At 35.8% G+C, this 27,287-nt stretch overlaps 1 protein-coding gene across 2 annotated transcripts; it reads left to right on the top strand.

The window, feature by feature from the left end:
- Positions 1 to 25,835, top strand: LOC120303785 (DCN1-like protein 2). Of its 2 annotated transcripts, none has more exons than XM_039333580.1 (7): positions 1 to 135; positions 2,203 to 2,419; positions 11,394 to 11,562; positions 16,773 to 16,903; positions 23,075 to 23,157; positions 23,609 to 23,705; positions 25,306 to 25,833. In XM_039333580.1, exons 1-7 carry the CDS (start codon positions 130 to 132, stop codon positions 25,383 to 25,385), a joined length of 783 nt encoding a protein of 260 aa, XP_039189514.1. In that variant the 5' UTR covers positions 1 to 129; the 3' UTR covers positions 25,386 to 25,833. The 2 variants fall into 2 exon arrangements, with proteins under 2 accessions (XP_039189514.1, XP_039189515.1); XM_039333581.1 differs by lacking the exon at positions 1 to 135 and adding an exon at positions 153 to 309 and having other exon boundaries at positions 25,306 to 25,835.
- The last annotated feature ends 1,452 nt before the right edge of the window (positions 25,836 to 27,287 follow it).

Raw genomic sequence — 27,287 nt, 5'->3', positions numbered from 1 at the left:
GGTAACGTAGTTTTAGCTCTGGCTGGGCCCGCGTGAGTCTCCTCCGCCTCCTCCAGGTCGAAGTAGTTGTTAAGCGGGAGCGAGAGAAAAAGAAGAACGGGGCACAGAGGGGCTTCTTGAAGCCGTACGATGCAGGTGATGCCCGGCAGTTGAAGCCCGCGAGCGGGGGGCGGGGGTGAGGAGGAGGAGGAAGAGAAGAGTAAAGGGAAAGACGAGCCGCGCGTGCGCAGAAACAAGCTGTACTGGCGGCAGCGGCGGCAGCGGCCGCGCTGGCGAGTGAAGTTGGGTGAAGCCGCTGCCGATAAAATGGTAGGTGGGGGGGGAATGGGGTGGATTTCCCCGCCTGGAACGAACCCTTCCACGCGCTCGGGGAAGGAGACGGGGAGAGCTGTGAGGCAGGATCCTCCTGCGAGATGAGCAGATTCTCCTCCGCCCGCGAGCAAAGGGCAGAGTGGCGGGCGCTCTTCTACTCCGGGCGCCCCCTCCCCGCCCGCCGCGTCATGGGGAGCTCGCGAGGGAGGGGGCAACGGGCGCGCAGGCTGCGAGAGAGTTGCGCAGGGAGCCTCCGCGGACGCAACGCGGCGGCAGGAGGGACGGGAGGGCTCCGCGGTTGCGTGGGGAAGGAGCTCCGGGCCGGGCAGGGAGAGCGCCGCCACCCTCGCCACGTACCTTTCCCTTTTTTGGGCAGGGGAGAAGGTGGCAGGTGTCTGTTGGCGACCCTGCTCCGGGTTCCCCTGGCCCAAGCTTTGTCTTCCTTTCGCTTTTTATAGAACGGCCGAGGGGCCCCATCTCCTGTGGATGCCCTCGAGATCTTCACCTGTTCTCTCAGGAGCTGGCTTAAAAGGAAAGCGTGTAGGCCCGGGGAAAGCCCCCCCCCCCAAGGGAGGAAGGAGCCCACTCTCTCTCGGGGATTGCATTTTCCCTTTTCCTTTCACACGGTGAAATAGTTCCTTGGCTATTCCAGTCCCCAACCCTCTCCTTGCCCCCCCCCCCCGCCACTTTTCTTTCTCTGACATACCTTTCGGTGAGTGTCTTCTTTGATGGAGAACAAAATTTAAAAGAAGATTCCTAGTTGGGAGCAAAAACTCATTTTAACATCTGAAATTGCAACTCCCTCTCCTTTTTAAACGTACCATTCTGGTTTCTTGCAAGCCGTTTTGATAACCCCCGTTTTCACCCAAAGAGAATTAGGAAACATAGAGTAATAAGAAATTGTGCATTCTTAAGTGAAAATAGAACTTAAAAGAATTAAATATTAAGTTTGCGTGGCAAATACAGAAATTAGGATCTTCATTTTATTACGATGTCTTTTTTAACACACTTGTATCAAGATTGCTTCTTTTGTGCAATTTATTTAGACTCAGAAATGAAGAATCATAGTTGTGCAGGCCAAATTATGTTTGAAACTTGTTCATTTTCTTAACTAAAATGATTTGTTTGTAGAGGGGCATTCTTTGTTGAAGAGTCTTAAAGTGTGTAATAAATCTTAGGGATATTTTAGGTCCCTATTAATTGTTCAGATGCCATAAAAACCTACGTAGAAATATTGTATAAAATTATACATTGACATCATTTTACCTTGGCTGTGTTTTTATAGGGCATATTTAAAAAGTGTTACTTTTATAATGTAAAGCAATATTTATGAAAGGCTTATTCCTGAAATTGCTTTTTTTTACTTGCAGCACCACTTATATGTGTAATCCTGTGCATGACTATTTAGAATAAGGCACAAGTAATTGTGCATAATTTTCAGCTTTAAACTTCTGAATCTATCACAGTATAATCACATATTCATATTATATTAAGAATGGGATACTTTTGGTCATTTATTGTAGGGCTACCGGTATCATTGTAAAGATTCTTTCACTGAATGATTGATACATTTAATGGAAAGCCACTATGTAAAAAGTTATGTCTTTTTACATGGAAAACTAGAGGCATAAAGTTAAGACTGAAATGAATTGCCCTCAGATTTTTAATTTGTGTGTTAAAAATATTTAGGTTCAGTTAATTTTTCAGTTTTCAAAAGAAAATTGTCTTTTACTGTAATGAAATAAGATATATTTATTTTTTCTGAAATGAAATGTTATTACTCCAAAAAAAGAATACAATATTTTTTAAAGACAGGCGATTTTAGTAAAATTCTGAAACAAACATCTGGATTAGCTTCATTGGCTTTCCTGCTTCTTTTGCATCCCAAAGCATAAGCTTAAATCGTCTCAGAAGGACAAGGTCCGCCAGTTTATGGCAGTTACCCAGGCTGGTGAAAGGACTGCCATATACTGCTTAATGCAGAATGAGTGGAAACTAGAAGTGGCAACAGACAACTACTTCCAGAATCCAGACTTATACTACAAAGAATCCATGAAAATTTCAATAGACAGAAAGAAATTAGAACAATTGTATAACAGGTACAAAGGTAAGGTTTACTTCTTCACTTTTTCCTTTGAGCTTGATTTCCACTTCAGTTTACACCTTCAGGGGAAAAAAGGGCTACAGTTCTAGTATATTTACTAAGAGGTAAGCCCTACTGTACATAGTGGGACTTAGTAAGCATGAACAGTATCAAACTATAAACATGAGTACAGTGATACTATCCTATGTGTGTATATGTATATGTGTGTTTAGATAGTATAATTTATTAAATATAAAACTTTCTCTTTAAAAAAAAATCTAAAGTTTTAATTTAAAATATATAAACATCTGGGCACTAATGCAGATAATCCTCGACTTACGACCACAAATGAGTTCCAAAATTATATTATTGTATTCCATCTCCTAGACCAGGGCTTTTCAACTGGTGGTACACATACCACTGGTGTGTACTTCAGCACCTGGCAGGTAGTACCCATAGGACAGGTTGAAAAGCCCTGTAAAAAAAAAAGTGTAAAAGTGGATGAGGTGAAGCGGCGGCAGCACCGCACAGGCCTGTGGGAAAGTCAGCCGGAGCTGCGTGAGGTATCACCGGGACTCTGCTGAGAGTCCAGGATCGTTGCGCACTGCTCCAGCTGATCGGTGGCAGCCTTGTAGGTGGGAGGCAGCTGCACGTAGTCTTAGAGCAGAGATTCAGCTGGAGCTGCCTAAGGTTTGCCTGGGTTCTGCTAAGAGCCCTGGAACAGCATGTGCAGCTACAGCTGATCAGTGGGTCTAGGATCTTTTGCCTCCTACCCTTGGCCATGCCTCCTTCTCCTTGAGCCTCCTGCCTCCTCCCATTTGCCTCCAGCGTTCCTCCTCGGAGCAGCATGCAATTGCCAATAGATGATTGCAGGGGCTTGGGGGGGGGGGTGTTGCTTCTGCAGTTGAAGTGGGGGCATTGGGGGCGTGTTGGGGTACTAGTTGGTTATCCCCCCAAAGATTCCCTAACCTTAAAACAGCTCTTGGGTGGCAACAGTTACCAGCACCAGGGGCTCAGGAGAAAGAGATGCCAGCAGTGCTAACTCCCAAGAATGAGGGGCTCAGAGGCAGCTACAAGCAGGGGAGGCAGGAGGGGCAACAAAAAAAGAAAATCAGACTTCATTGACAGAGAGCATAGTAATCCTGCCCCTATTCTGCAGAGGGCAGATCCCCATCATCCCCATCCCGGCGGGGGTCTTCCTGCCCCACCATTGCAGACAAAGGGGGGCTCCGGTGAGGAGAAGGAGGACGAGGAAGAAAGTTTAAGCAAGCTTAGCAACTGGAGTGGAAATCTCTCCCAAAACAAATGTGCTTCGTGGGTAACCTCCCAGCACGACAGAAGTGACCAAAACCTGCTGCATCCACCCAGCAGACAGGGGAGTAAAAACTAAACAGCCCTCTCCCCCCCCCCCCGCTGCCAATCCTCAACAGAAATTCTCACGACAATGTCCCATTTTATGACTTTCCTTGCCACATTTATTAAGTGAATCACTGCAATTGTAAATTAGTAACAGAGTTCTTAAGTGAATCTGGTTTCCCCATTGACTTTGCTTGTCAGAAGGTTGCAAAAGGGGATCACATAACTCCGGGACACTGTGAGCATCATAAATATGAATCAGTTGCCAAGCATCTGAATATAAATCACAAGACCCTGGGGATGCCTTAGTGGTCATAAGTGTGAAAAATGGTCATAAGTCACTTTTTTCAGTGCCATTGTAACTTCGAACAGTCACTGTTGTAAGTCGAGGACTTATCATTTTTTTCCTTTTTTTTTAGTCGTCAAGTTTTTGACACCTTGCTAGGCAACTGGTGGTACTCAGATATTGCCATATCCTAAAAGTGGTACAATCTGTGAAAAGTTTGAAAAGCACTGTCCTAGACCACCTGCTTGAACTACAAGCATAAATTGGATTGTCCTGAAAACATGAATGCAGTTTAAACTTGTTACACCATTTTTATTAAATATTCCCAAAGATGCAATTTCCATATGAGTATTTTAGTTAAGATTGAGCAGTATGTTCCACTGAAATCACTGCTGAAAGAGTTAATGTACAGCATTCACCAGACTAGATCCATCAAGGAGTGCCTACTCCTATTTATAATGTTTCTTAATTTAGATAAGGACAAATATATTTGTTAATAAGTATTCTTTTTTAAAGATCTAATCCAGATAAAACATTGAATAACTTCTTATATGGATATTCTGAAATATAGAATTATGTTCAACTATAAGAATGTCTCTGAGGTTGGAAGCTTTATTGAAACTCCTTTGTTAATTCTGCTTTTGAATTCATATTGCTGCAAACATTTTAGAAAATAATTCAGTTATCTCAGAGACAGTAAAGTGGTTACAAGGAATAAATCATAAATGGAATTGTTATATTTTTAAACTATATACTGATCATGGATTATAGTAAATTATTCGATTGGTGGGGTGATTATAATCCAATCAATTTTTCTCTGTCCTGTCTATTTCACAGGATTGTGACAATAAAATGAGAGGTAACCATACTTAGGATTCTAAGCTCCATTGAAGAGATTATAAATAGGATGAATGAATAACAAAATATTTTGAATACTCCTTTAGCTATATTGTATATTAATATACATGCATATTTCTGGATAACCATTCAAATACCTAGTTTTCTAAAAAAAAAAAAAAAAGGTTCAGTCTTCAATTCAGAAGTTCTTGTTTGTAGGATTGTACTTTGCCCATAGTGCTGCATATAGGGGTCTTCATACCTAACAAGAGGTCATTGCTGTTATCTTAATTCTTGAATATATTCCCTTGTTTCCTTGCAGCATTAGAAAAAATCAAATCCACAAATATAATTATTTCCAAATATAGTTTATCTCTTCCCTTGCAATTGATTGATTTCTGTGCTAAACAAATTTTCTTTATTCAGCAAGGGTATTTGTTAAAAAACTAAGATAAATGTGATTTATTTATTACTGACATACAGTTTAATGAATTTTTCAATGGCCTGAATATAAAGAAAAAAAGGAGACAAAAATGTACCTGTCTTATTGAATATTTATAGCTGTTTCACTGTTGAACTGTTCTTTATTTCCTTTCCTTTAATTTTTTTTCTGGGGGTATTCTATAGCTTTTTAGAAAGTCAATAAAACAAGAAAATGGGTTACTTTTTCAATTTCACTGCAGCCTCAGGTTAGTGAGGGGATGTTAAATTCATGATTATTTCATTTCCATTTCTCGGACATCCCTCAGTTATTGGGCAATACAGCTATACATTTTGTGACACAAAATAATTTTATTACATTTATTTTTTAATCCTTGTATAGCTGCTGAGGATCAATTATGAGTTTTCTATGTTTAGTTCTATCAGTATTTTTCATATTCAAATGAGGGGAGTAGAGGTTGTCCTTAACTTACAACAGTTCATTTAGTGATCATTCAAAGTTACCACAACATTGGGAAAAAAGTAACTTATGACCATTTTTCACACAATCATTTCAGCATCCCCATGGTCACGTGATCAAAATTCAAATGCTTGGCAACTGATTCATATTTATGATGATGGCAGCATCCCAGGGTCATGTGATCATCTTTTGCAATTTTCTGACAAAGTCAGTGGGGAAGCCAGATTCATTTAACAACCATGTTACTAACTTAACAACTGCAGTGATTCATTTAACAACTGTGGTAAGAAAGGTCACAAAAAGATCATTTTATGTCTTGCTTAGCAACAGAAATTTGGGGCTCAATTATGGTTGTAAGTCGAGGACTATCTTTATATAAAAAGTGGAAAAAAGATTACTTATGTTACACACTTAGTTATCTTTTTGAGTTAGTCATAATCCTAGTTTGTGATTTTAGTTCTTTTCCATAAAACTGGATTTCCAAGTATATTTCTGAGGAAATAAATCATAAAGGCTGCATTTTATTTAATTTTTATCAAACATCTAAGAACAAGCTTCTTTTGGCTTTCTTCCCTCTGTATTTCCTTCCATGTATATTGTATCTGCTCTGGAAAATCCTGTAACTCTGAAATTGATTTGAAGATGCAATAACGGGGAAGGGATGAATATTAATTTCCACTGGTGGGTAATCTTAAATCTCCAATGAGAAGATAAAAGTAATGAGAATGTGTTTATTAGTATTTGTAAATTTAGTTTTTTGGTAAGATATATATTTTTTAAAAAAGCATTAATGTCAAACTTCATAAAGGCACTTCATATACGTAGGTCTGTGCCTGTTGGTGGAAGATTGAAAAGGACAATAGTGGACTGTAGGAAAGTTGTGCTATTCAGTGATTTTTGTGAACAGAAAATAAAAACAAATTAGTCTCAATGTCTGCCAAAGTTAACAGTACTTGCCAAAGCAATCCTGTTTTTTTTTTTTTTCAGTTTGTTGTAATAGTTAAGGTGTTAGCCTAGACATCAGGACACTGTGAGTTCTAGTCTCACTTTAGGCATTAAAATTGGCTGGTGATTTGTTCTCTCTTGAGACAACCTACTTCACAGGCTTTTGTGGAGAAAATAGGACAAAGGAGTATTATGTATATTCACCTTGAGTTACTTATAAAGTAATAAAAGCAGGATAAAAATCAGATAGATAGGTAGGTAGGCAGGCAGGCAGGCAGACAGACAGACAGACAGACACAGACAGACACAGACAGACAGACAGACAGACAAATAAATGTAAACTTGTTTTTAAAGCTAAAACTCTATCTTAAATATGTGCTACACAGGTATGCACCTTTAATGATTCAAGGCCCTTTGACATTGTCCAATGTAGGTTTTTACAAAATCCTTTGCTATTTCTCAAGTACTTTAATCCTCACCCGAAACTGATATATTCTCATTAGAGGCACATTTGCTTAATCTCGTACTAGCTTAAACTTTTGTTTAGCACTGCTTCATTGGACCTATTAATTCTCTTTGAAAACATTTATCAAGGTAGGAAATAAAAATTGTAATTGGTCTTTTCTTTGCTGTTTCTAGATTTAGAGCTAAATTTGAAATCTGTAAAGGAATTTTTGGCATTGCATGGCAGAAGGATTTGGGTATTAATTGTAGCCAATTCTCAGTGCTGTTTCCAACACAAGCTATTTATTCAGTCTTATTTGACCAATATGCTGAATGGCTTTTTCTTTGCCTCATTTCAACACTTTATCCTCTATAGTACCAGGTTAGAAATGTACAGCAGGATTCCATTCACCAAAAGAAACGTGTCTTTGTGGTCTGAATGAACCTAAGACCCTAAGTCATAAATCTTTCCCATTTCTACAGGAATTTGGTTGTAGATATACCTTTAACATATCCTAGCAAAAATGAAATCTGTTATGAGGGAGAGATGGTTCTTTCTTACTCTCAGATCACAATGTTTCTATTACAAATAAAATTACTAAGTAGTTACTACAGCAGTTTTTATAAAAAGGCGTAAATGACCTAATCTTGGAGTAGTGACATTATTAAATTTTATGTTGTAATTTAGTTTATTCTCATAAATTTTACATTGTATATTTTCTTACTTAATCTAGTTTATTAACTTTTTTTACACCATAACTTTTTAAGTCACATATGACTGACATGGTTTTTATTTTGCTGGTCATTGAGCATAAATAATATGTGTAGAGGTTTACCCTTAATGCTTTGACGCAATTGTTAGTGTATTATTTTAACAACACTGATTTCTCAGAGCATTGCAAATGGTTTTCTTTGCATTCCCAAGCCATCTCCTGTCAATTACATCTTGCAATTTGCTATTCTTTATAACAGGGCTTTTCAACCTTTTCACCCATTGTACCACTTTTAGGATATGGCAGCTTCCGAGTACCATCAGTCGCCTAGCAAGGTGTCAAAAACTTGATGACACCCCCCCAAAAAGGAAAAAAGTGATGAAGTACAGGTAGTCCTCGACTTACAACAGTTCGCTTAATGACTGTTCGAAGTTACAATGGCACTGAAAAAGTGCCCCCCAAGCCACAGCCGAGCAAGACACCTGCCTGCCCACCCAGTGGCGCTCTTCCTCCTGTCCGAGATTTTCATTGCTGTGAGCATTTCTGTTGAGGATTGGCAGCAGAGATGGGGTGGGGGATGTTTGGTTTTTACCCCCCCCCCAGGTGGTTGCAGCAGGTTTTAGTCACTTCATATGACCCCGGGACACTGTGACCGTCATAAATATGAATCAGTTGCCAAGCATCTGAATGTAAATCACAAGACCCTGGAGATGCTGCAACATTCCAGCTGATCGGCGCTTCTGAGCTCAGCAGAAGCACCAGGATCAGCGCCGAGCTCCAGCTGGAGCCTGGCGCTGTTCCTGGCGCATCCACTGAGCCCTGACAGTCCCAAAGAAGCGCTGATCCTGGCGCTTCCGCGGAGCCCTAACAGCTCTGCAGCTCCAGCCATCTTTCACTCTGGCTTGTGCGGTGCTGCCACCGGTTCAGCTCATTCCCCTCCCCCACTACCACTTTTCTAGGATTGTCACGTACCACCTGCCAGGTGCCAATGTACCACAGGTGGTACCCGTACCACTGGTTGAAAAGCCTTGCTTTAAAACATCCGCGCCATAGAATTGTTGATTAGCATAGGAGTGGAATACTTGAAAATGTTGTTAAGACCTTTTCCTATAAGAATATGGGTACTATGATTGTTTTGAAATAAAAGTTAGTCAGGCACATTCTGCCTTACCCAGATATGTAATATTTAATAGAATGCTTTATTTCCTATGCCCTAAATAAGTACCTTTCGAGGCTTTACGTGGTTATCAGCACTTCAAGCACAGAGAGAGAAGCGCAAGTGATTAGTGGTGATGGAAATGGCTTCCCCCAAAGATGCATATAAGAAATAGTTAAAATAATTAAAATAATTGATATTGGAATAGCTATAACTTGAAAATTCTTCTTGCTACTTTCAGCTGCAGTACAGGTAGTCCTCAAATTATGACCACAATTGAGCCCAAAATTTCTGTTGCTAAGCGAGATAGTTGTTAAGTGAGTTTTGACCCATTTTATGAGCTTCCTTACCACAATTGTTAAATGAATCATTGCAGTTATTACATTAGTAACATGGTTCTTAAATAAATTTGGATTTCCCATTGACTTTGATTGTCAGAAGATCACAAAAATGATCACATGACCCTAGGACACATCAGTCATCATAAATAGGATCGAGTTGCCAAGCATCTGAATTTTTATCATGTGTCCATGAGGCTGCTGAAGCGGTCCTAAATGTGAAAAGCTCTCATAATTCACTTGTTTCAGTGTGTTATAACTTTGATCAGCCACTAAACAAAGGGTTGTAAGTTGAGGACCACCTGCAGTTAGGTTAAGCATGTGGTTAAAGAACAAGTATCACCTTTTTTACCTATGTGCCACATAAAAGGAGGAAGGCACAATATGTAAACTGAAGCAGAAGTACTTTCTAAAGGTTTAGCTATTTTCGCTGGGAGAATAGAACTTTTATTTTTGTTTTTATTTTTAGCTGGGAACAGGGTGGATTTGATTTAAATCAAGCCGATTTAAATCATGATTTAAATCACTAGTAAAAAGGCTTGATTTAAATCAACTCAATTTAAATAATAATTTTTAAAGAGCAGCTGTCATCTCTGTCCCACGGTGGCTCCTCCTTGACCCATTGTTGACTCACCAACAGTCCCATTCCACTTTAATGGGACGGCTGGTGATGCAGCAGTGACACAACAAGGTTAGGGACATGGCGGGCAACAGGTGAGTAGATGCCCGCTAACAGGTGCTGCCATGATGGATCTGAAATGACAGGTGCTCTTTAAATGTAAGGACTCATTCTTGCTGGTACTTAATATTATTTGCAAACAAAATGAAGGTTTCCTATTTAGAATAATAAGCTGTCAGGTTAGTAAAACAGCAATATCAGAACTGATTTTAGGTTAATGGGTTAATCGCACATAGTTGGAAAACTACTCAAAATCTTTTATTTAACTAAAACACTTAGAGCCTGGTACAGATGCATCTCTCTCCAAACAATCATACAGTTTGTAATGTACATAGATTTGTAAAACAATGGGATAAAGGAATATTCCTGAACTTTGTTTTATGATTTATCTCATGGTTACTGTGAAATTGTGTGAATGCATCAATGCAGTGCATGTTATCTTAGCTTGAAGAGCTTGGATTCATTGAGTTTACCCAAAAATGTAAATATTGCAGAGTATACAGCCCTATGCTACATAACTAAGCTCCATTTCATGCCGAATAAAATAAATTATTAATGTATCTTGAATAGAAAACTATATTTAGATAGATTTTTACTCCTTCCTACGGCATTTTATTAAAATAAATTTGATAAAAATAAAAAAATCCGATTTAAATTTTAAAAAATCTGATTTTTTAATTTTTTTTTTAAAAAAATCATCGATTATTATCCACTCTGGATGAGAAATTGATTTGACAATCTCTGGCAGCATTCTTTACAAGGCTGTACTTGGGATAAACAAATAATATTTCAGAAGTGTAGCATGTGCAAAGAGGTGTCTTTTTTTAGCTGCTGATGTCTAAAGAATGATGGTGTGATATGAAGAAACAGAAGTCTGCCTATCAATCCACTGGAGACCTGTGTTGCTTAAAATAGCAGGAACTTTTTGTTGAAATAATAGGGATTAACAATTTCAACAACAGTGATTCTAAACCCTAATCTGTCTCAATTTTTTTACTTTTCACGTCAGCAAAATGTACTCTGTACTTCTCATATAAATTTGCTTGCTCATATTGGAAGAAAACCACAATATTGTTAAGACCATGTGTTTTTATGTTTGACGGTTGTGGTATAATTACTACAATTTTAAATAAAATGAACCTTTCTACATACAGTATACAGAATTGCCACTAACTCTTTTTTTACCTGATTTATATGATTATATTTTTTAGGTAGTAAGAGTTAAAACTATAAAGTTATAGTTTTAAAAATCAGAATAACATTGTGTGATTATGAAAAGGCTACACATCTTTAATGTAAAATGTAACATAACATCCTGTTTTGTTTTTTGTTTTCAAATACAGACCCACAGGATGACAATAAAATTGGCATTGATGGAATTCAGCAATTTTGTGATGATTTAAGTCTGGACCCTGCTAGTATCAGTGTTTTGGTCATAGCATGGAAATTCCGGGCAGCCACTCAGTGTGAATTCAGTAAAAAAGAATTTGTAGATGGCATGATGGAGCTGGGGTAAGTATAACAGTTTTTAATCAGAATTCCATTTTTTTCAATATCAAAATAGTTTACATCAAAACTGATTTTGTCAAATTGGTTAAAAATTCAATTATTTGAAATATACAAAGAATTATGCAGGTATCTAAAGCATGCTTGTGGCATTAAAATGTAACAGTAACTTGCCTAATTTATTATGCAAGGACTATAAAAATGTTTTGACATAAGCCTATGGTGCATAAATACCTTAAAATTTATAAGAATAATCCAGTTCCTCAGTTCTGAATTTATTCCCATCCACAAACCATATTTTGCATTCAGTTGGAGCGCTTTCTAAATAACTGACTCACTATTTCTTTCAACTGAAAACTAATTTATTTTTTTAAAGTGGTCTTGCTGAAGGCAGGCAGTTCTGGGAGCAGCAGTCTTGCCATTTGAGGAGAGTAAAACACAAATATTGTGCGATACTATTAATATATGTTTAATTGATTTCAGTGACAACTGGTTACAGATAGTCTCAGCTTAAAATGATTCCTCCCAAAACTACATTTTTTAAATTATAACGCCCATTTGCCATTTGGTCATGGAATCACATTTTGAGTACTTGGCAGCTGGTTTAACTTTATGGCTATTTGCAGTGATTCGCAGTCATGTGACCATCATTTGTAGTGTGTTTTTTTCATTTGCGTCTGGTTTGCAGCAAAAAATATCCATTGGGGAAAATTGATTTGCTTAGCAACAGCAGTGTTTGCTTAAGAAATATAGTGTTTGTTAAATTACCACCACAAAAAATGTCAAATAATCAGGTAGGCACATCGTGCCTTGACTTACAACTGCAATGTCTTATAATTCCGGGCTCAATTAATTTGGGGACTATCTATATTCTTGGTACCGGTATGTATTCAGCCTTGTCTCTTAGCTCTGATTTAGACATTATTATAGCTATAGTTTAAAAGGGTAATATTAATTAAGGGTATTTAATGAATTACTAAATTAATTATGTGTTCAGTATATGGATTAAGATGACTAAAATGCTTAGAAAAATTAAAATGTCATTGGCTCTAACCCCCCCCCCCAAGTTAGTACCAAGTATAATTCACTGAGAATACTTTTCCAGAGATGAGTCTTCCACTGAAAAGGCCCATTCCCAAGTATCTGCTGTAGACATCTTGGCCTATAAGGCACCCAAAGCAAAGTCCCTGAAGATGATCTCAGATGATGACCATATAATTAATACTGTTATTTCAGGCATTAAGATCCCAAACTATGAAAACTTATACAAATTTTTACTAATACCTTGAATGATGAGCAAACTGGCGCTGCCGATAATCATGTAAAATAAATTTACTTTCATACTGTAGTGCTAATTCCAATTCATACCCTGGCTGAACTATTTAATACTAACTGTAGTTTTTGTCCCACCTTGAAGATTAGTCTCGTATAAAACACATAGTAATTTACATAAAAAATTATCAAGGCATAAATTAGCACAGGTAAACTGTCTGTGTCAAAATAGTACTACAACTCACCCAGTAATCTAAACCAAGAAAAGATACTCCATTCACAGAGCACATAATGACAAAGATTGATACAGAAGTTTTTCAAATTAGGAAGAGTGCAATCTCCTTTAAAATAGGCTGTACATTACTCATCTGGACAAATAAACCATCTACCAATAGCATCTCTATGTCTGGACTGAGCTTTCTTGACTGTCACCCAATTACTTTGACCAAGTACAGCATTTTGTTTTTTCACTGGATTTTATGAAAACAAGAATGTTGTACATCAGCAACATAGTAATATTTTACTCTAAATTTCTGAATGACCTCTCTGAATAGATTAATGCAGATGTTAAACCTTAGGGAAGATAAAAGGGAATTCAGAAGCCTATACTTATTCAGATCTAGATCTGAATTTTTTCATCATAGTCTTTATGACTGAAGGCCCGCTCCTTCACTGATGAAGTTCAAGTTTATTTAAAAAAACATAAAAAGAGATTGGAATGAAAGGTATCAAACAAACGTTACTTCTAAAATGCAAATGTGCTACAGTATGACAAAATATCTCTTAACTAGCTTATAACCTCCACCCAAATACTCCCATCCTGCCAGATGTAATAAGCTATTGTAGCTAAAGTCAAGTGAGGAGGTAAATTTCTCTCTATCAAGCATTTTGTCATCAGAATTTAACAAATGAAAGTCATAAAAAAGACTTTTATAAATTGAACTGTCAGAAATGCTGAGTCTTAAGTATATGTATAATTGATTTTATCCTCAAAGCCAGCACACCACATTGTATTATCAAGGATTCTGTGAAACTTTATGCTGGGCCATTCTTAGTAATGCCCAAAGTACCTCCATCGCTGCCATATACTAGCCTTTAATAATGAGCTCTTACTAGTATTTAATCAAATTTTGATTTTTTTTTTACTTCTATATATAACTGCCTTCCAAATTGCTTATAGAGCCGAGGTGGTGCAGCAGTTATAGTACTGCAGGCCACTTTAGCTGACTATGTTCAGCAGGTCAGCGGTTCAAATCTCACCGGCTCAAGGTTGACTCAGCCTTCCATCCTTCCGGGGTAGGTAAAATGAGGACCCAGATTGTTGGGGGCAATGTAAATATATATATACATTGCGTACTGGTGTACACCGCTTAGAGAGTGCTTGCACTTAAAGCGGTATATAAGTCTCATAAATAAATAAACTGCATAAGTCACGTCTGCATTTACAGAATAATCAAGACCTTTGACAGGAGCATCCATCATATTAGCTAAAAGATCTAGAGTTTTATCCATTGAGATCTATTCATTCCAAGGAGGACTATCCTGGTGTTTCCTCAGCGAAAGGAATAATTGCTGTAACTCTAAATTTTAATGGGAAGTGGTTCTGCCACAGCAAGGGAACAGCTCTTCCAACTTCAGAGATCCAATTATCTTTCTAATGTCTGAAGAGGCCAAAGGATGTAAGATCATATACAGTGTAGATAGGGAGGCCAAGCAAATTTATAAGATTTGCCTGTGTTTTATTAAATATAATGAGACCTTTGTGCAGAGTTTGTCAGAATGTGCACAATATTAAAATTAATAAGTGTGCCAGAATATTGTATCATTTTTCCAAGAAATCTTATTAGTTCCTTGTACATAGAACAAGAAGCCACAATAAAATATAAATTTGGAGAAGTAGAATTGTCCCAAATCAAGAAGAAATGAAATAGTTGTAATTGTTCTTATATCTTTTAATTGGTGTAATGCTCTAACATTTGTCATAAAAATGGTATTACATTGAAATAAAAATGGACATGGGTCATTGAATATTTATCAGACAGTGGATGAACACAAAAAGTGACATGGTAGTACTCCAATTACACATGCCCACGCAGGATGGAAAGGTGGATTTACAAAAATGTATTGGTCCAAACTGCAGTACTATAGCAAAATACTAGATGAAATACAAATATTTGTTGAAATTATCATTTTAAATATCAGCACTATTCAGATGAATATGATGATAAAGCGAAAGTAATGTGTTTAATTTACACAGAAAATAGATTATATGAATGGCAAGATGGGAAGGGATGAGATATGGAATTAAAGTTGAAGGTCGAAACACTAACAGTTTGAAAGATAATATTAGTTTCTAGGGAACTTTCACTAGGGAAAGTGAAAAATTTGGCTAAATGTTAAATTTTAAGAAGACAAAGGAAATGACATCCAGTGGACTAAATAAAGACTGATTGTCTCCATTAAACAACGCTCACTAAACAAAATCTTACGTAATTAGAGAATATCATGTCAGCAAATTAGTAAAAACAATCATGCTTGAGAAAGTTGAACAAAGTAGCAGAAAAGAACAATAAATGTCATCAAGAAATAAGAATGCCTTAAAAGACCGATAGATTCTCACTGATTGCGATGGCAAGTGTTTTTCCATAGTCACCACGGATTGTAGCTATGTTGATGTCACCTAACTAAATGTTTATACTTATCCATTATGTTTAAATAAAACTATAGCTGATTTTTATATTTTCCAGCAAATGCTTAATTGTTGATCTTACACCTGTGCAAAAAGCTGTAATTCAGTTACAATCCTAGGACAAGTAGTTTGTATACAGATCAGATATCTAATCCTCAACTTATGACCACAATTAGAACCAGAATTTCTGTTGCTAAGTAAGACAATTGTTAAACGAGTTGTGCCCAATTTTACATCCTTTTGGCCACAATTGTTAAGTGAATCACTGGTTGTTACGTGAATCATGAGGTTGTTAAGCGAATCCTGATTCCCCCGTTGACTTTGCCAACTGGGAAGGTCACAGATGGTGATCCCATGACCCTGGGACACTGCAGCTGTCAATTGCCAAGCGCCAGAATTTTGATCATGTGACCATGATCCTGTAATGGTTATAAGTACAAGGACTGTTTGTTGTAAGTTGAGTACCTGTATAAGACAATACTGAACAAATATTATAAAATCTCAGTATGACTTGCTTGTGCACCTAAAAATAAAATACACTAATAATTAAATTGAAATAATATTAACGCTATCACAAGGATGTGATTTTTGCCCACATTGCTTACTAGGAAGTCAGATGAATTTTCTTGTTTTCTGCTAACTAAAAGTGGACTTTATCATTATCAGAAGTACAGTAAGTGGAGAATGGATAGCTGCCTATGGTAATTTTGTTATAAGATGATGATTTCTTAGTTAAGAATTACTGTTTTCAATTTTACATATATACTTGATCTACTTTAACTATTGGCAGAAAAATAGCATAAAACAATAGTTCAAGTTAAATTACAGTATGAGAATGTTAACATGTAAGTAGAAACTATTGTAGAAAACTAAGTTAGCTGAAGAGTGTGTTACACCTTTATCGTATTTATTGACCACAAATAAATGCCTTTACACCATGTTTTAATCCTGGTAAGGGTAAAATGCCTTTATTTTACTGCACTTATTATAGCTGCCTATTATTTGCAAAATCGTTCTAATAAAAATGAATATGTATTTTATGAATTATGCAGCACCAGCTAAATGAAATATTATGGAATAATATAAGTTTGTTATATTAACATCAACTGAATTAGTCTTAAAATGGAACTATTTCTTGTATATTGCAATTTTCCATTTTTAAACAAATATTTTATAACTTTTATATTTATATTTCAAAATTCTAAAACAATATAACTGATACTGAGTAAACTGAAAAGTAGCATCTTTTTACCAGGTGTGATACCACAGACAAGTTAAAAACTCTTTTGCCAAGACTGGAACAAGAATTAAAGGATCCAATGAAGTTTAAAGATTTTTATCAGTTTACTTTTAACTTTGCTAAAAACCCTGGGCAAAAAGGTTTAGGTGAGTTTTTTTTTTAATTATTGTGTTTTCAATAAGAGATTTTATAATATGATTTAACAAAATGAAAGCTTAGGTGAGACTCACTTGTAAATTTTTTTAGGCGAGATATTAGGTTGGCAGGGAAGGCAACATTATTGTGATCCATGTCTAAGTGAATGGTTTAACTTACATGTTTTGAATAATAAATGTCACATTATTTTAAAAATAGACAAAATATCTTGATAATGGGGTAGTATATTACAGTTTTTCATTAAGTAGAAATCAATATATTAGCCATTATTTTTACAAGGATAGTTTTTAAAATCTCAGTTCTTACAGCTTTTGGCAATTCTGTCAAGTAGAATTTAGGATATTCAGTCAAAACATGTGGACTTTTATGATGTTCCAGAAACAAATTTATTTTACAATATTCTTTCTCTTTCTGGTCTCTCATACTAAATTAGCATACATGTTGTATATAAATCTAAGTTGCTATATCTCAAAGACAAGTTTGTACATTTCAGCAGACTCTGGTGGCTTTTCTTTCTTTTTCTATATAAAAACATTTGTTTCAGTTTTTGATTCATTGGCCCCTTTAGCTAAGGCAATGATGGATAGGTTTATGATCTGTAGGGCCCTTGGTGCTGTGAGCTTGGTTGTTTTCTTGCAGACATTTCATTATCAAATTAGGTAACATTATCAATGCTAGAAGAGTGGGATTTGCTCTTATTTTATATACTAATAGCTTGCCCTATCTGTTAGTGGGGGTGGTCTTGGTGGTTCCTTGGCTAGGCTATTGTTTACCTGTTCCCTTGTTTATCTGGGTTGGTAGTTCTTGATCGGGGTATTGTTTGCTTCTTGATTATAGAGTATTAATCTTCGTGTTAATCTCTCCTCACCTGGGTGTTGATTGCTGATGAGGTGTTTTGGTCTTTTTTGTTTCCTTTTTGTTTATTGTTTCTTTTGAATGGTATATAGATGTTGTTTATTTCTGTGTGCCTGTTGATGGCTGATTTGTCTATGTACCATGTCTTGGAACTCTTTGGTGTTTTTGGACTTGGCTTCACAGTTCCCAAGTTAAATTATGATTAAGTCTGATCATATGTTGTGAAATTAAGGAGTTTTCATTATGTCTTCTAACTGTTAGTTGGTATTAATAGGTGAGCTTGGCTAGTCTTCTGTCTATTTGTCCTACATAGTCCTTGCACTGTGGGTTGTAGATGACTCCTGTTTTTCCTTCTGGGGCTGCTGGTTCTTTTGGTTTACTTAGGATGTTTTGGAGGACTTTAGTTGATGTGTATGTTGCTATGATGCCATACGGTTGAAATAGTTTAATTTTTATCTTTTCTTTGCACATTTATGAATTAAATGTGTTTAAATATTAAATGTTTAGAGGCTGTGTTAAATGATTCAGTTTTTCAGGACCTTAAACTCTGCATCCTGTGTTAAGGCAACTAACTGTGTTCTAGTTCTTATATATTATTATATATAAATGGTTATATTTGACAGATTAAGCAAAGTTGAAATCCACTTGGACTGCACATAGATAAAGCTAATCTGGTTAATGTATACAAACATGGCATTAGAAACAGTACTTATGACAGAAATTGGAGCTAACTTTCAAAATTCAGATCCTCTCTTAAAATAATCTAATGCACCAAAGGAATGCTAGCCTTATCTTGTAGAGACATATACGGATTGTGAATGCCATGCAAAAGATAGCACATGCTATCCTGGAAAGGAAATATTTCAAGTTTACACTGAACATGCATTTATATACAAAACAAATTACGGTATTGTTGTCATATTTGTTGTTTGTCACAACAAAATGTGATAAGAAAAGACTATAGTTAGTAGGTATTTTTGAAAAAGCAGTATGATAATCAAATATAATACAAATCCACTTTTGTAATGTTATTTTGGGGGATTTTTAGTTGCTTGGAATTGACTTGGTAAATTAGGAAGAATTGTCACTCATGGCAAATGAGCATTGCTTTTAGATTCATTCTCATTGTTTTATTCCACTAATTACTTAAATATCACAGTTACCTAAGTTAAAATTAAAATTGATTTGGCACACCACTTTTGTAGAATTTAGAAGTTGCTTAGAGTTTTTGGTATTCATTGGTTAAAGAAAAGCATATCATGTTATATATAATATTGTAGCTACCATTGTTTACCTTGTAAACAAATGATATATCAAGTGAAATGAGTACAGTATAGTCATCATGCATGGACAATCTTCAAGGAGGACAATCATTTGTAGATTTACAAGACAAATGGTTACAATGTCATAGTGCAATAAAGGTATTTCCTTAGTGTGGTACCTCAGCACATATCTAATATTTTACCATAGAAGCCATTAAGCTTTGACCATACTATTTTAGGGACTGGATGATCTCTGGAAATTTATGCAGACAGTTGCATAGTGACGATTGCCAAAACTATTTTCCCCCCGTTTATAAACAAAAGAAAAATTTACTGTCCATTATATGTAAAGGAAATAGTTATTCCTGTTATGTCCATTTTTCATTGTAGACTCAATTCAGATTTAAAATACCTGGTTTAATATGCCATGCTTTAAGCCCATGTTGTCATATCTCTTTGGCTGCTCATTTTGATATTTTTTTGTTTCCTTAAGCTGAAAGTTTATGTAGCATTTTAATGATTTTGACTTAAGTTTGGAATAAATATGCAAATTGAACTTATTTTTTCTCTGAGATATTTAAAGTATCAAATATGGAGAAAAGATGGGCTTATCTGTACAAGGCTCCATGCTTATTCACAATACTCTATAATTTATTAAAACAAAAACATCCTCAAATTTGTCCTGTCTTTGGTTGGCATGTTATTTGATAATGCATTTAATTTTTTTTTTTTAAAAAAATCAAGCAAGTATGTACTATTAAGATTTTCAGCTGTTCCACTGATTTGTTTTTATTGATATGGGCTATCTATTTATCATTTATTTATTTGTTTGTTTGTTTGTTTGTTTATTAAATTTATATTCTGCCTTTCATTCAGGAGCTTATTGTCAATGTAATTTCTATTCAGAGACACAGATATTAGTACTCAAATGTCTATTCTGTTTTGTGCATACTTTCCACTGATTGAGTTGGGGGCAAAAAGCTGTCTCAATAGGTATAGTTTTATTTTTTTTAATGAAGGATTATATATTGTCAACTTCCAGTGGAGGCATGGCAAGCTAAACACATCTCTGTGGAGAGTGAAGATAACAACCACGGCAAAGACCAAAGAACCGGCGAGTAGACCAGTTCTTTGGAACCTGTCCAGATAAGAAGACCGGAGATCACTCAAATGTGATTTGGATGGTTTGTCCTTGTGAGGACACTGCAAGATGGTGGTGTCTAATAGATCTGAGTGCCAGGAAACAAAGGAAATAATCATCAAGCTCACAAGCACCAGCTTTAAGGACACTAAATTTGCTAAACTAACTTCTAATCATATGTGGAAATTGCTTATTTAAATATCTTCAGTCTAAAAAGTCACTTGGTGAGTTTATTTCTAAACAAATCAAAAATTAACTCAATTTGAAATAAATGGATTTTTGTGAGAATCAGAATTATTTTGACTATTTCTAGTCATAACAAAGATAAGAGACCTTTTGATTTAAATTGAACACCAGAGGGGGCAAAAGTTCAGGGGAAAAAAGAAAAAAAAACTTGCCTTTAAGATTGTGATTTACAAAAAGATACAAAATACTATAACAATTGAAATATTAGAGGTATTTGAAGTATGGGGCCAGAAATTAGTAGCGACAATATGAGTAACAATGTTTGCTTCTAAGGATTGAGTTGACCTAAAAGATGTTGATGAAGGAATGACACGTGAAAAAAAATGTTTGATGTAGTAATACTGGAATCAGAAATAGTGGATTTAAAAAAATGTGAATTACAAAACAGACAAAAGATGCAAATTGGAAATACAAATGACAGAAAAAGTGTGGATTGCAAAACAGACAAGAGATGCAAATTGGAAATACAAATTATAGGAAAAGTGTGGATTATAAAATAGAGAAAAGAACAACCCTGATAATGACTTTTTATTGAATATACAAAAGAAGCTAGTTAAGGTTTTGAAAAATCAAAAGGGAAATACAAAAAACAAACCAAGACAATGACCTGGATAATGACTTTCCACTGGATTTACAAAACAGATCTGTGAAAGCCTCGAAGAAGTCTTTGGGATAGGAAAAAGACATATAACATTTGAATGAATCAAAGATCAAGATTGTTGCAAGTAAAAGAAAGGAATATAAAGCTGGTTTGTTTGATCAAGGTTAAAATAAAGCTCTTGTTAACTGTAATGGACTTTTTGCTGACCCCAGAACTGCAAAGTTGATGATTTATGGTTTTGCATATAGAAGGGATAGATTATGGGAAGAAGAAATACATATTTGTAAGTTTATAGGGAGGTAATGAGTTATCAAATTTTGTTTTTCCTTCTAATGAAGATTGGAAGTCACTTCTTTTTACATATTTCTTTTTATATTTCTTTTTACTTCTTTCCTTTTTTCTGTTTTTTTGTGAGTTTAATTTATAATTGCTTTTTCTGTTGTATTTAAAACATTAATAGAAATTAAAAATACATTTTCAAGTAAGCTTCGCTGCAATATATGCATCAAGGGAAAATATTAGCATAAGTAAGAGTATGAAAGTATTTGTCTCGTAAAAATATGCATTGTTTTGGTAATCTCTCCCCAAATTTCAGTTTGTGTACAGTAGAGATAGCTCAAGATAATGAACAGTGCACTTGTATCAATGATAACCTCTGAGAAATACTTCTGATAAATTTCAGTATAAGACTAGAACGCTGTGTAGTCTTTTACTCACATTCTTCTAAGTAAACATGCATTGGAGTATTATGCAAAAAAGGAAATTTTTAGTAGAATAATTGGGGTACATTCTGAAAAATGAGATAAGACAGGAGAAAAACTATTCTGTGATACTTGAAATAAATATGGTTATTCTCCATGTATTTAATAATTTCCCTTTCTGTCACATTCAACATTACAACTTGGGAGCTCGTACTAAAAGACTGTAGTAAAAGGGTTGATAATTTGCATGAATAAGGTGAAATGTTGTTTGAGCTATAGTGTCATAACATAATAACAAGGAAGAGTGATGTTTTGTATATCACACATCTGATATACAGCATGGTAGGACAAACGAGGCCGTGAGACCTCATTAGACCCATTCCATATTTACAGGTCTTATGCCAGTGGTTCTCAACCTTTTTAATGCCACGACCCCCAACCGGTCGTTAGTCAAGGACTACTCAACCGGTTGTAAGTCGAGGACTACTCAACTGGTGCAGCACCGTTTACAGAATGGGACTTTTGGTGGGCTCAGCAGGGCAGAGACAGCCTGGACAATTCCTATTGGCTTTTGAAAGACAATAGAATTAGACTCTATTCAAGAGAGTCTATTCTATTGGCTTTCAAAAGCCAATAGAATAAAAGGGAGTAGCACAGCTAAGGAAAAGGGGGGAAAAATGGCGGACTGCGTTGTTTGGCGACCCCCGTGAAATGGTCGTTCAACCCCAAATGGGGTCCCAACCCACAGGTTGAGAACCACTGCCTTATGCGTATTTATTTTTAAACCTTGAAATGGTTTAGAATTTGTACTGGCACAAACTGTTTTTTAAAAATGTAACTTAAAATCTATAGAACTACAGATGGTCCTTGACTTACAACCATTCGTTTAGTGACCATTTAAAGTTAGATGGCACTAAAATATGAATTAGGAGAGTTTTTTACACTTACAACCGTTGCAGCATCCCCATAGTCACGTGATCCAAATTTGGATGGCAACTGGTTCATATTTATGATGATTTCAATACCCTGGGATCATGTGTTGCGACCTTCTGACAAGGAAAATCAATAAGGAAGCCAGATTCATTTCATGTGTTATTAAATTAACAACTTCAGTGATTCAATTAACAGCTGTGGCAAGAAAGGTTATAAAATAAGGCAAAACTCACTTAACTGTCTTAGCATCATAAATTTTGTGCTCAATTGTGGTTGTAAGTCAAGGATTACCTGTACTGAATTTTCTTGCCATATATAACATAAAACCAAATATTTTCTTTCATACTTTTCTGCCTAGGTGGGGATATTGGAAACTCTAATAACAATTAACCTGGATTATAAATTACATTTATGTCTTTCAGATCTAGAAATGGCAATTGCATATTGGAATTTAGTGTTATCAGGAAGATTTAAATTTTTAGATCTTTGGAATAAATTTTTATTGGTAAGTATCCTGCAGGATTATTCCAAGTGTGTTTGTGCAAATTCTGAATAGGAATATAATAAATTTGTGTAACACATCATATAGGAAGAAGGTTTGTGCATTAGAGCTTATTGATAGAAAATTGGGAGCAATTCACCAATGTGTCATCTGCATAATTACATAATTAAGATCATTTGCATCAGTTGTGCAAGCTGCTTTGAAAACTACAGATTTTGTCCATTATTTCTGGGTCAATTTAAAATAATGGATTTTGTCTATTACAAAAATTCTTTTGATTGGGGTCCATGAAGTTGATGTTTTACAGTAATTTTACTGTAATTTGTAAAATTACTGCATCTCGATTCATTTTAGTCTCTTACTCTAATAATTCTGGTCAGTATCTTCTTAATAAAGATTTTACTAAATCTGTAAATCTAAATTGAATTCATACTAGATTTGTTTTCTTACATAGGAGCATCATAAAAGATCAATCCCTAAGGATACTTGGAACCTACTTTTAGACTTTGGAAATATGATTGCAGATGATATGTCAAACTATGATGAAGAAGGTAAGTGATATAGATATTCAGACTTAAATATTGTTTTGAAATATTGTCCTTAAAAATTCTGCTTTTAATTAGATACCTGATTAGCAATATTTGGAATATAGCTCTTAAGTGGGTTGGCAACCTTCTTCTCTATTGGAGCCAGAAGCCATGCTATTTTCACTGTTCCTCTTGTGCTGAGTGTCATCAAAATGGCTGTCGAAGGAGGTGGCAAATACTCCCTCCTTCTTAGTTGCAGGTCAGGTAAATATATTTCTTTTTAGGACAATGGGCCAGATGATTATGGGTGGTAGGTCACATCTTGCCTGTGGGTCATAGTTTGCTAGCTCCATATAATCAGTGGGATTAATTTGGTTTCCATTATTTTAGTGACTTCCTATGAATAAGAGTTAATTTTTATTTGTTTATATGTTTTATAAATTTTATTTTGTTTTTTATTTATTTATGAGACTTATATACCGCTTTAAGTGCAAGCACTCTCTAAGCGGTGTACACCAGTAAGCAATGTATATATATATTTACATTGCCCCCAACAATCTGGGTCCTCATTTTACCTACCTCGGAAGGATGGAAGGCTGAGTCAACCTTGAGCCGGTGAGATTTGAACCGCTGATCTGCTGAACACAATCAGCTAAAGTGGCCTGCAGTACTGTACTCTAACTGCTGCGCCACCTTTGTATATATACATTGTATATATGTATGTACTGCAAAGAATTATCATTCTAAAATGTATCTAATGTACACTGTATTTAAATTAGGTGTTAAAAGTCTTTCTTCAGATTATTGTTATATTTTCCCATGAAGAAGATGTTTTAATTTTATAGATTTAGATTTATAGGGCTGCCCATCTTGCCATAATGACTCTGGGGAGTTAGCAATACATAAAAATACCATACAAACTAAAAAAATCATAGTGACTATTAAGATAAAAACAAATCTAATCAAAGAAAAATACCTCAGGAGCTCCAGGTAATTTCTTGATTCCCCCATGTGTGACAACACATCAAAGTCTGTCAGGCTTTTTGGAAAATCAGCAGGATTGGGACCAATTTAATCTTGGTGGGCATGGTGTTCCAAAGGACAGGTAATGTGACAGAAAAACTACAAGTCCAAGAGAACCTTTAGATCACAGGCCTGGTCTTTCAAAGGGAGAGCCACCTCATCCAGAACCAAAGTTGGAGCTTTTAAAAAGGTTTATAATTTTTGAATAATGATTCTACCTTACTGGGATTCAGCTTGATCCTTTTTTGACCAGCCTCCAGTATCAAGACAGGACATCCACTGCATCTCTTGTGTAATCCAGCTGAGAGGTGTATACTTGTGTTCATTAGTATTTTGATGGTATGTGTCCACAACCAACAAATGACTTCTAGCACTTTTATGTAGTTGCTAAATAATGTGAAGAAGAGGACTGAGCCTCAGCCATTCTCTTCCCTATTCCTGTTGACTGGAATTACCTGCTTTGAGAAGAATAGAAATGGGGCAGTAATTGACTTTAGGTTAAGACATATCACCAACTCCTCCAAGTGATACAGATTACTATAAGATTAGATTGCTGTAAATATTCAGAGCCTTTACTCAGAATTGTTTAATTCTTCTTCAGGAGCGTGGCCAGTCCTAATAGATGATTTTGTGGAATATGCAAGACCAGTAGTCACAGGAGGAAAACGTAAAGCTTCCTAACCATGACTTCTCAGTGGACTAATTTTGCAGTCTGAACTGCATCGGGTAATGAAGACTTTTGGCCAATAACTGTGCACACACTGTCTCTGATTTCAAAAGTTGAGGTGGGATGCCACTGACAAAACAGAAATCGCTACTTCTGCTGCAAGAAAATGATGGCTGACTCATGGACACTACAAGAAGAAATTCAAAAGATAGCTCAGGCTATCTGTAGGATACTGGCTTCAATTACTGTACTGGTTGTATTATATAGGATGTAGATTTTGCATGATTTTATACTTTGGAAAAGTTTAACTCGAGGCCATTTTAGTAAAATTTTAACAGCACAGCATGCCATTCAGTTCATAATACAGGGTGAACACCAGCAGTTACATAAATACAACTGTATTATATTGTACTTATATTAAAAGCAGTATTTGTGATATATAAATTAAATCTCTAAATCAAATATGTGCTATGTGGTATTTTTCTATATGTCTAAAAGATGTTGAGAGAATACAATGCAATATTTATTGACTTATTTTCCTGATGCAGGATTCTGTGTTTATAAATTTTTTTATTACAACCTCCATTTTTTAAAAAAAATTGTTTTCCTCATTCCAATGCCAAATGAAGTTTGTACTCCTCGTCCACACGATTTAATGGTTTGTTTGTGGAAAGCAGTTTCCGTACAGATGCTTCTATTTCTCTTTTTGTTCCCTTCCTGGAGGTTAATTACAGTGAGAAAAAAAAAGACTTTTTTCAGGAACCAGCTTTTGATGACAACTCTCTAAGGGACAACATTCTCATTGTCAGACTTAAGGAAGTTTTATCAGTCCTGCTTCTGTAACTGCTCTCTGCAAGGAAGCATTGTTGGGGCCACAAGCCAGAGTCCCCTGCTTTGCCGTTTGCTGTCCCATTGCATATCACAGTGGCCCACTGCTACCTGCCCTTTCTCAGTCACTGCCTACTCAGGCCCTCTTCCTATCAGCTTTCCTGCCTGCCTCCTGAGCACTTTCATTCCTTCCCTCTCCTTCTTAGGAAGTAAGAGAGTTGTAAGAAGGATTCAGGGATGCCTCTTACTCCTACCTGCAGCTTGGGTAGCACTTTCTTGGAAAAACATGCCCTATTGTTTAGACAGCTTTCCCAAATAATAGACAAGATGATTATTTTGGGATGCAGCCTGGGTTATAATATTGTTATATCCAAAATTGACCATAGATAGCTCCATTAAAAGAGTAATTGCAGCAACGTGGCTTTAAGCGTCAGTAGCCTTGGCATGTATTTAGTAATAAAGAAGCCGTGATTATTTTAAATATACAGAGTGAAGTGCAGGCACATTTTAGCTCAAATTAAATTCTGCTGCTTAATTTTCAACCAAAATTGAAGCTACTTAAAAATATCAGGCAGAAATAATTGTGCAAAAAAGTATCTTGTTTTGTGGTTTGTATTAAAGTATTCTCAGGGTGGTAAGCAGCTTCTAAAGGACTAGTCAGAAAGAAATAGCATGTTGCCTACTAGTGGTCATTGACTCAGGAATTGCTTCTGTGCTAGCACTACCATATGGCTTTCTTTTTGTCTGGCTTTAAATAATAAAAGGAGTGGCAAAGGTAAAAAGTGGCTGTTGTGCCTCCTGTATAGCATAGGTGATAAAAATAGACATATTTTTAGATCCTACATGATTTTTTAAATTCTATCTTCCACATGATCATTAAAACTAACTCTGCTCTTCATTGTGTAACTGATCATTGTGAAAACAGACACAAAGAACATGTATGCTAAATTCAAAGTGGAATTCTGCATGAATTAAAAAGCCAGCATGGTACAAGGTAAACTGCAACTTAAAAGCAATCACTTTAATTTTTATTTCGGGAGCTGGAAACATTAGCTATATAAATGTGAGAAATGGGTTATCTCTCATTC

The sequence above is a fragment of the Crotalus tigris genome, unplaced genomic scaffold (genome assembly GCF_016545835.1).
Source record: "Crotalus tigris isolate CLP2741 ecotype Arizona unplaced genomic scaffold, ASM1654583v1 scf7180000024506.7606697, whole genome shotgun sequence".
Classification (NCBI taxonomy): Eukaryota; Metazoa; Chordata; class Lepidosauria; order Squamata; family Viperidae; genus Crotalus; species Crotalus tigris.
Note: the sequence above shows the minus strand (reverse complement) of the source record. Positions and strands in the feature narration are given on the sequence as shown.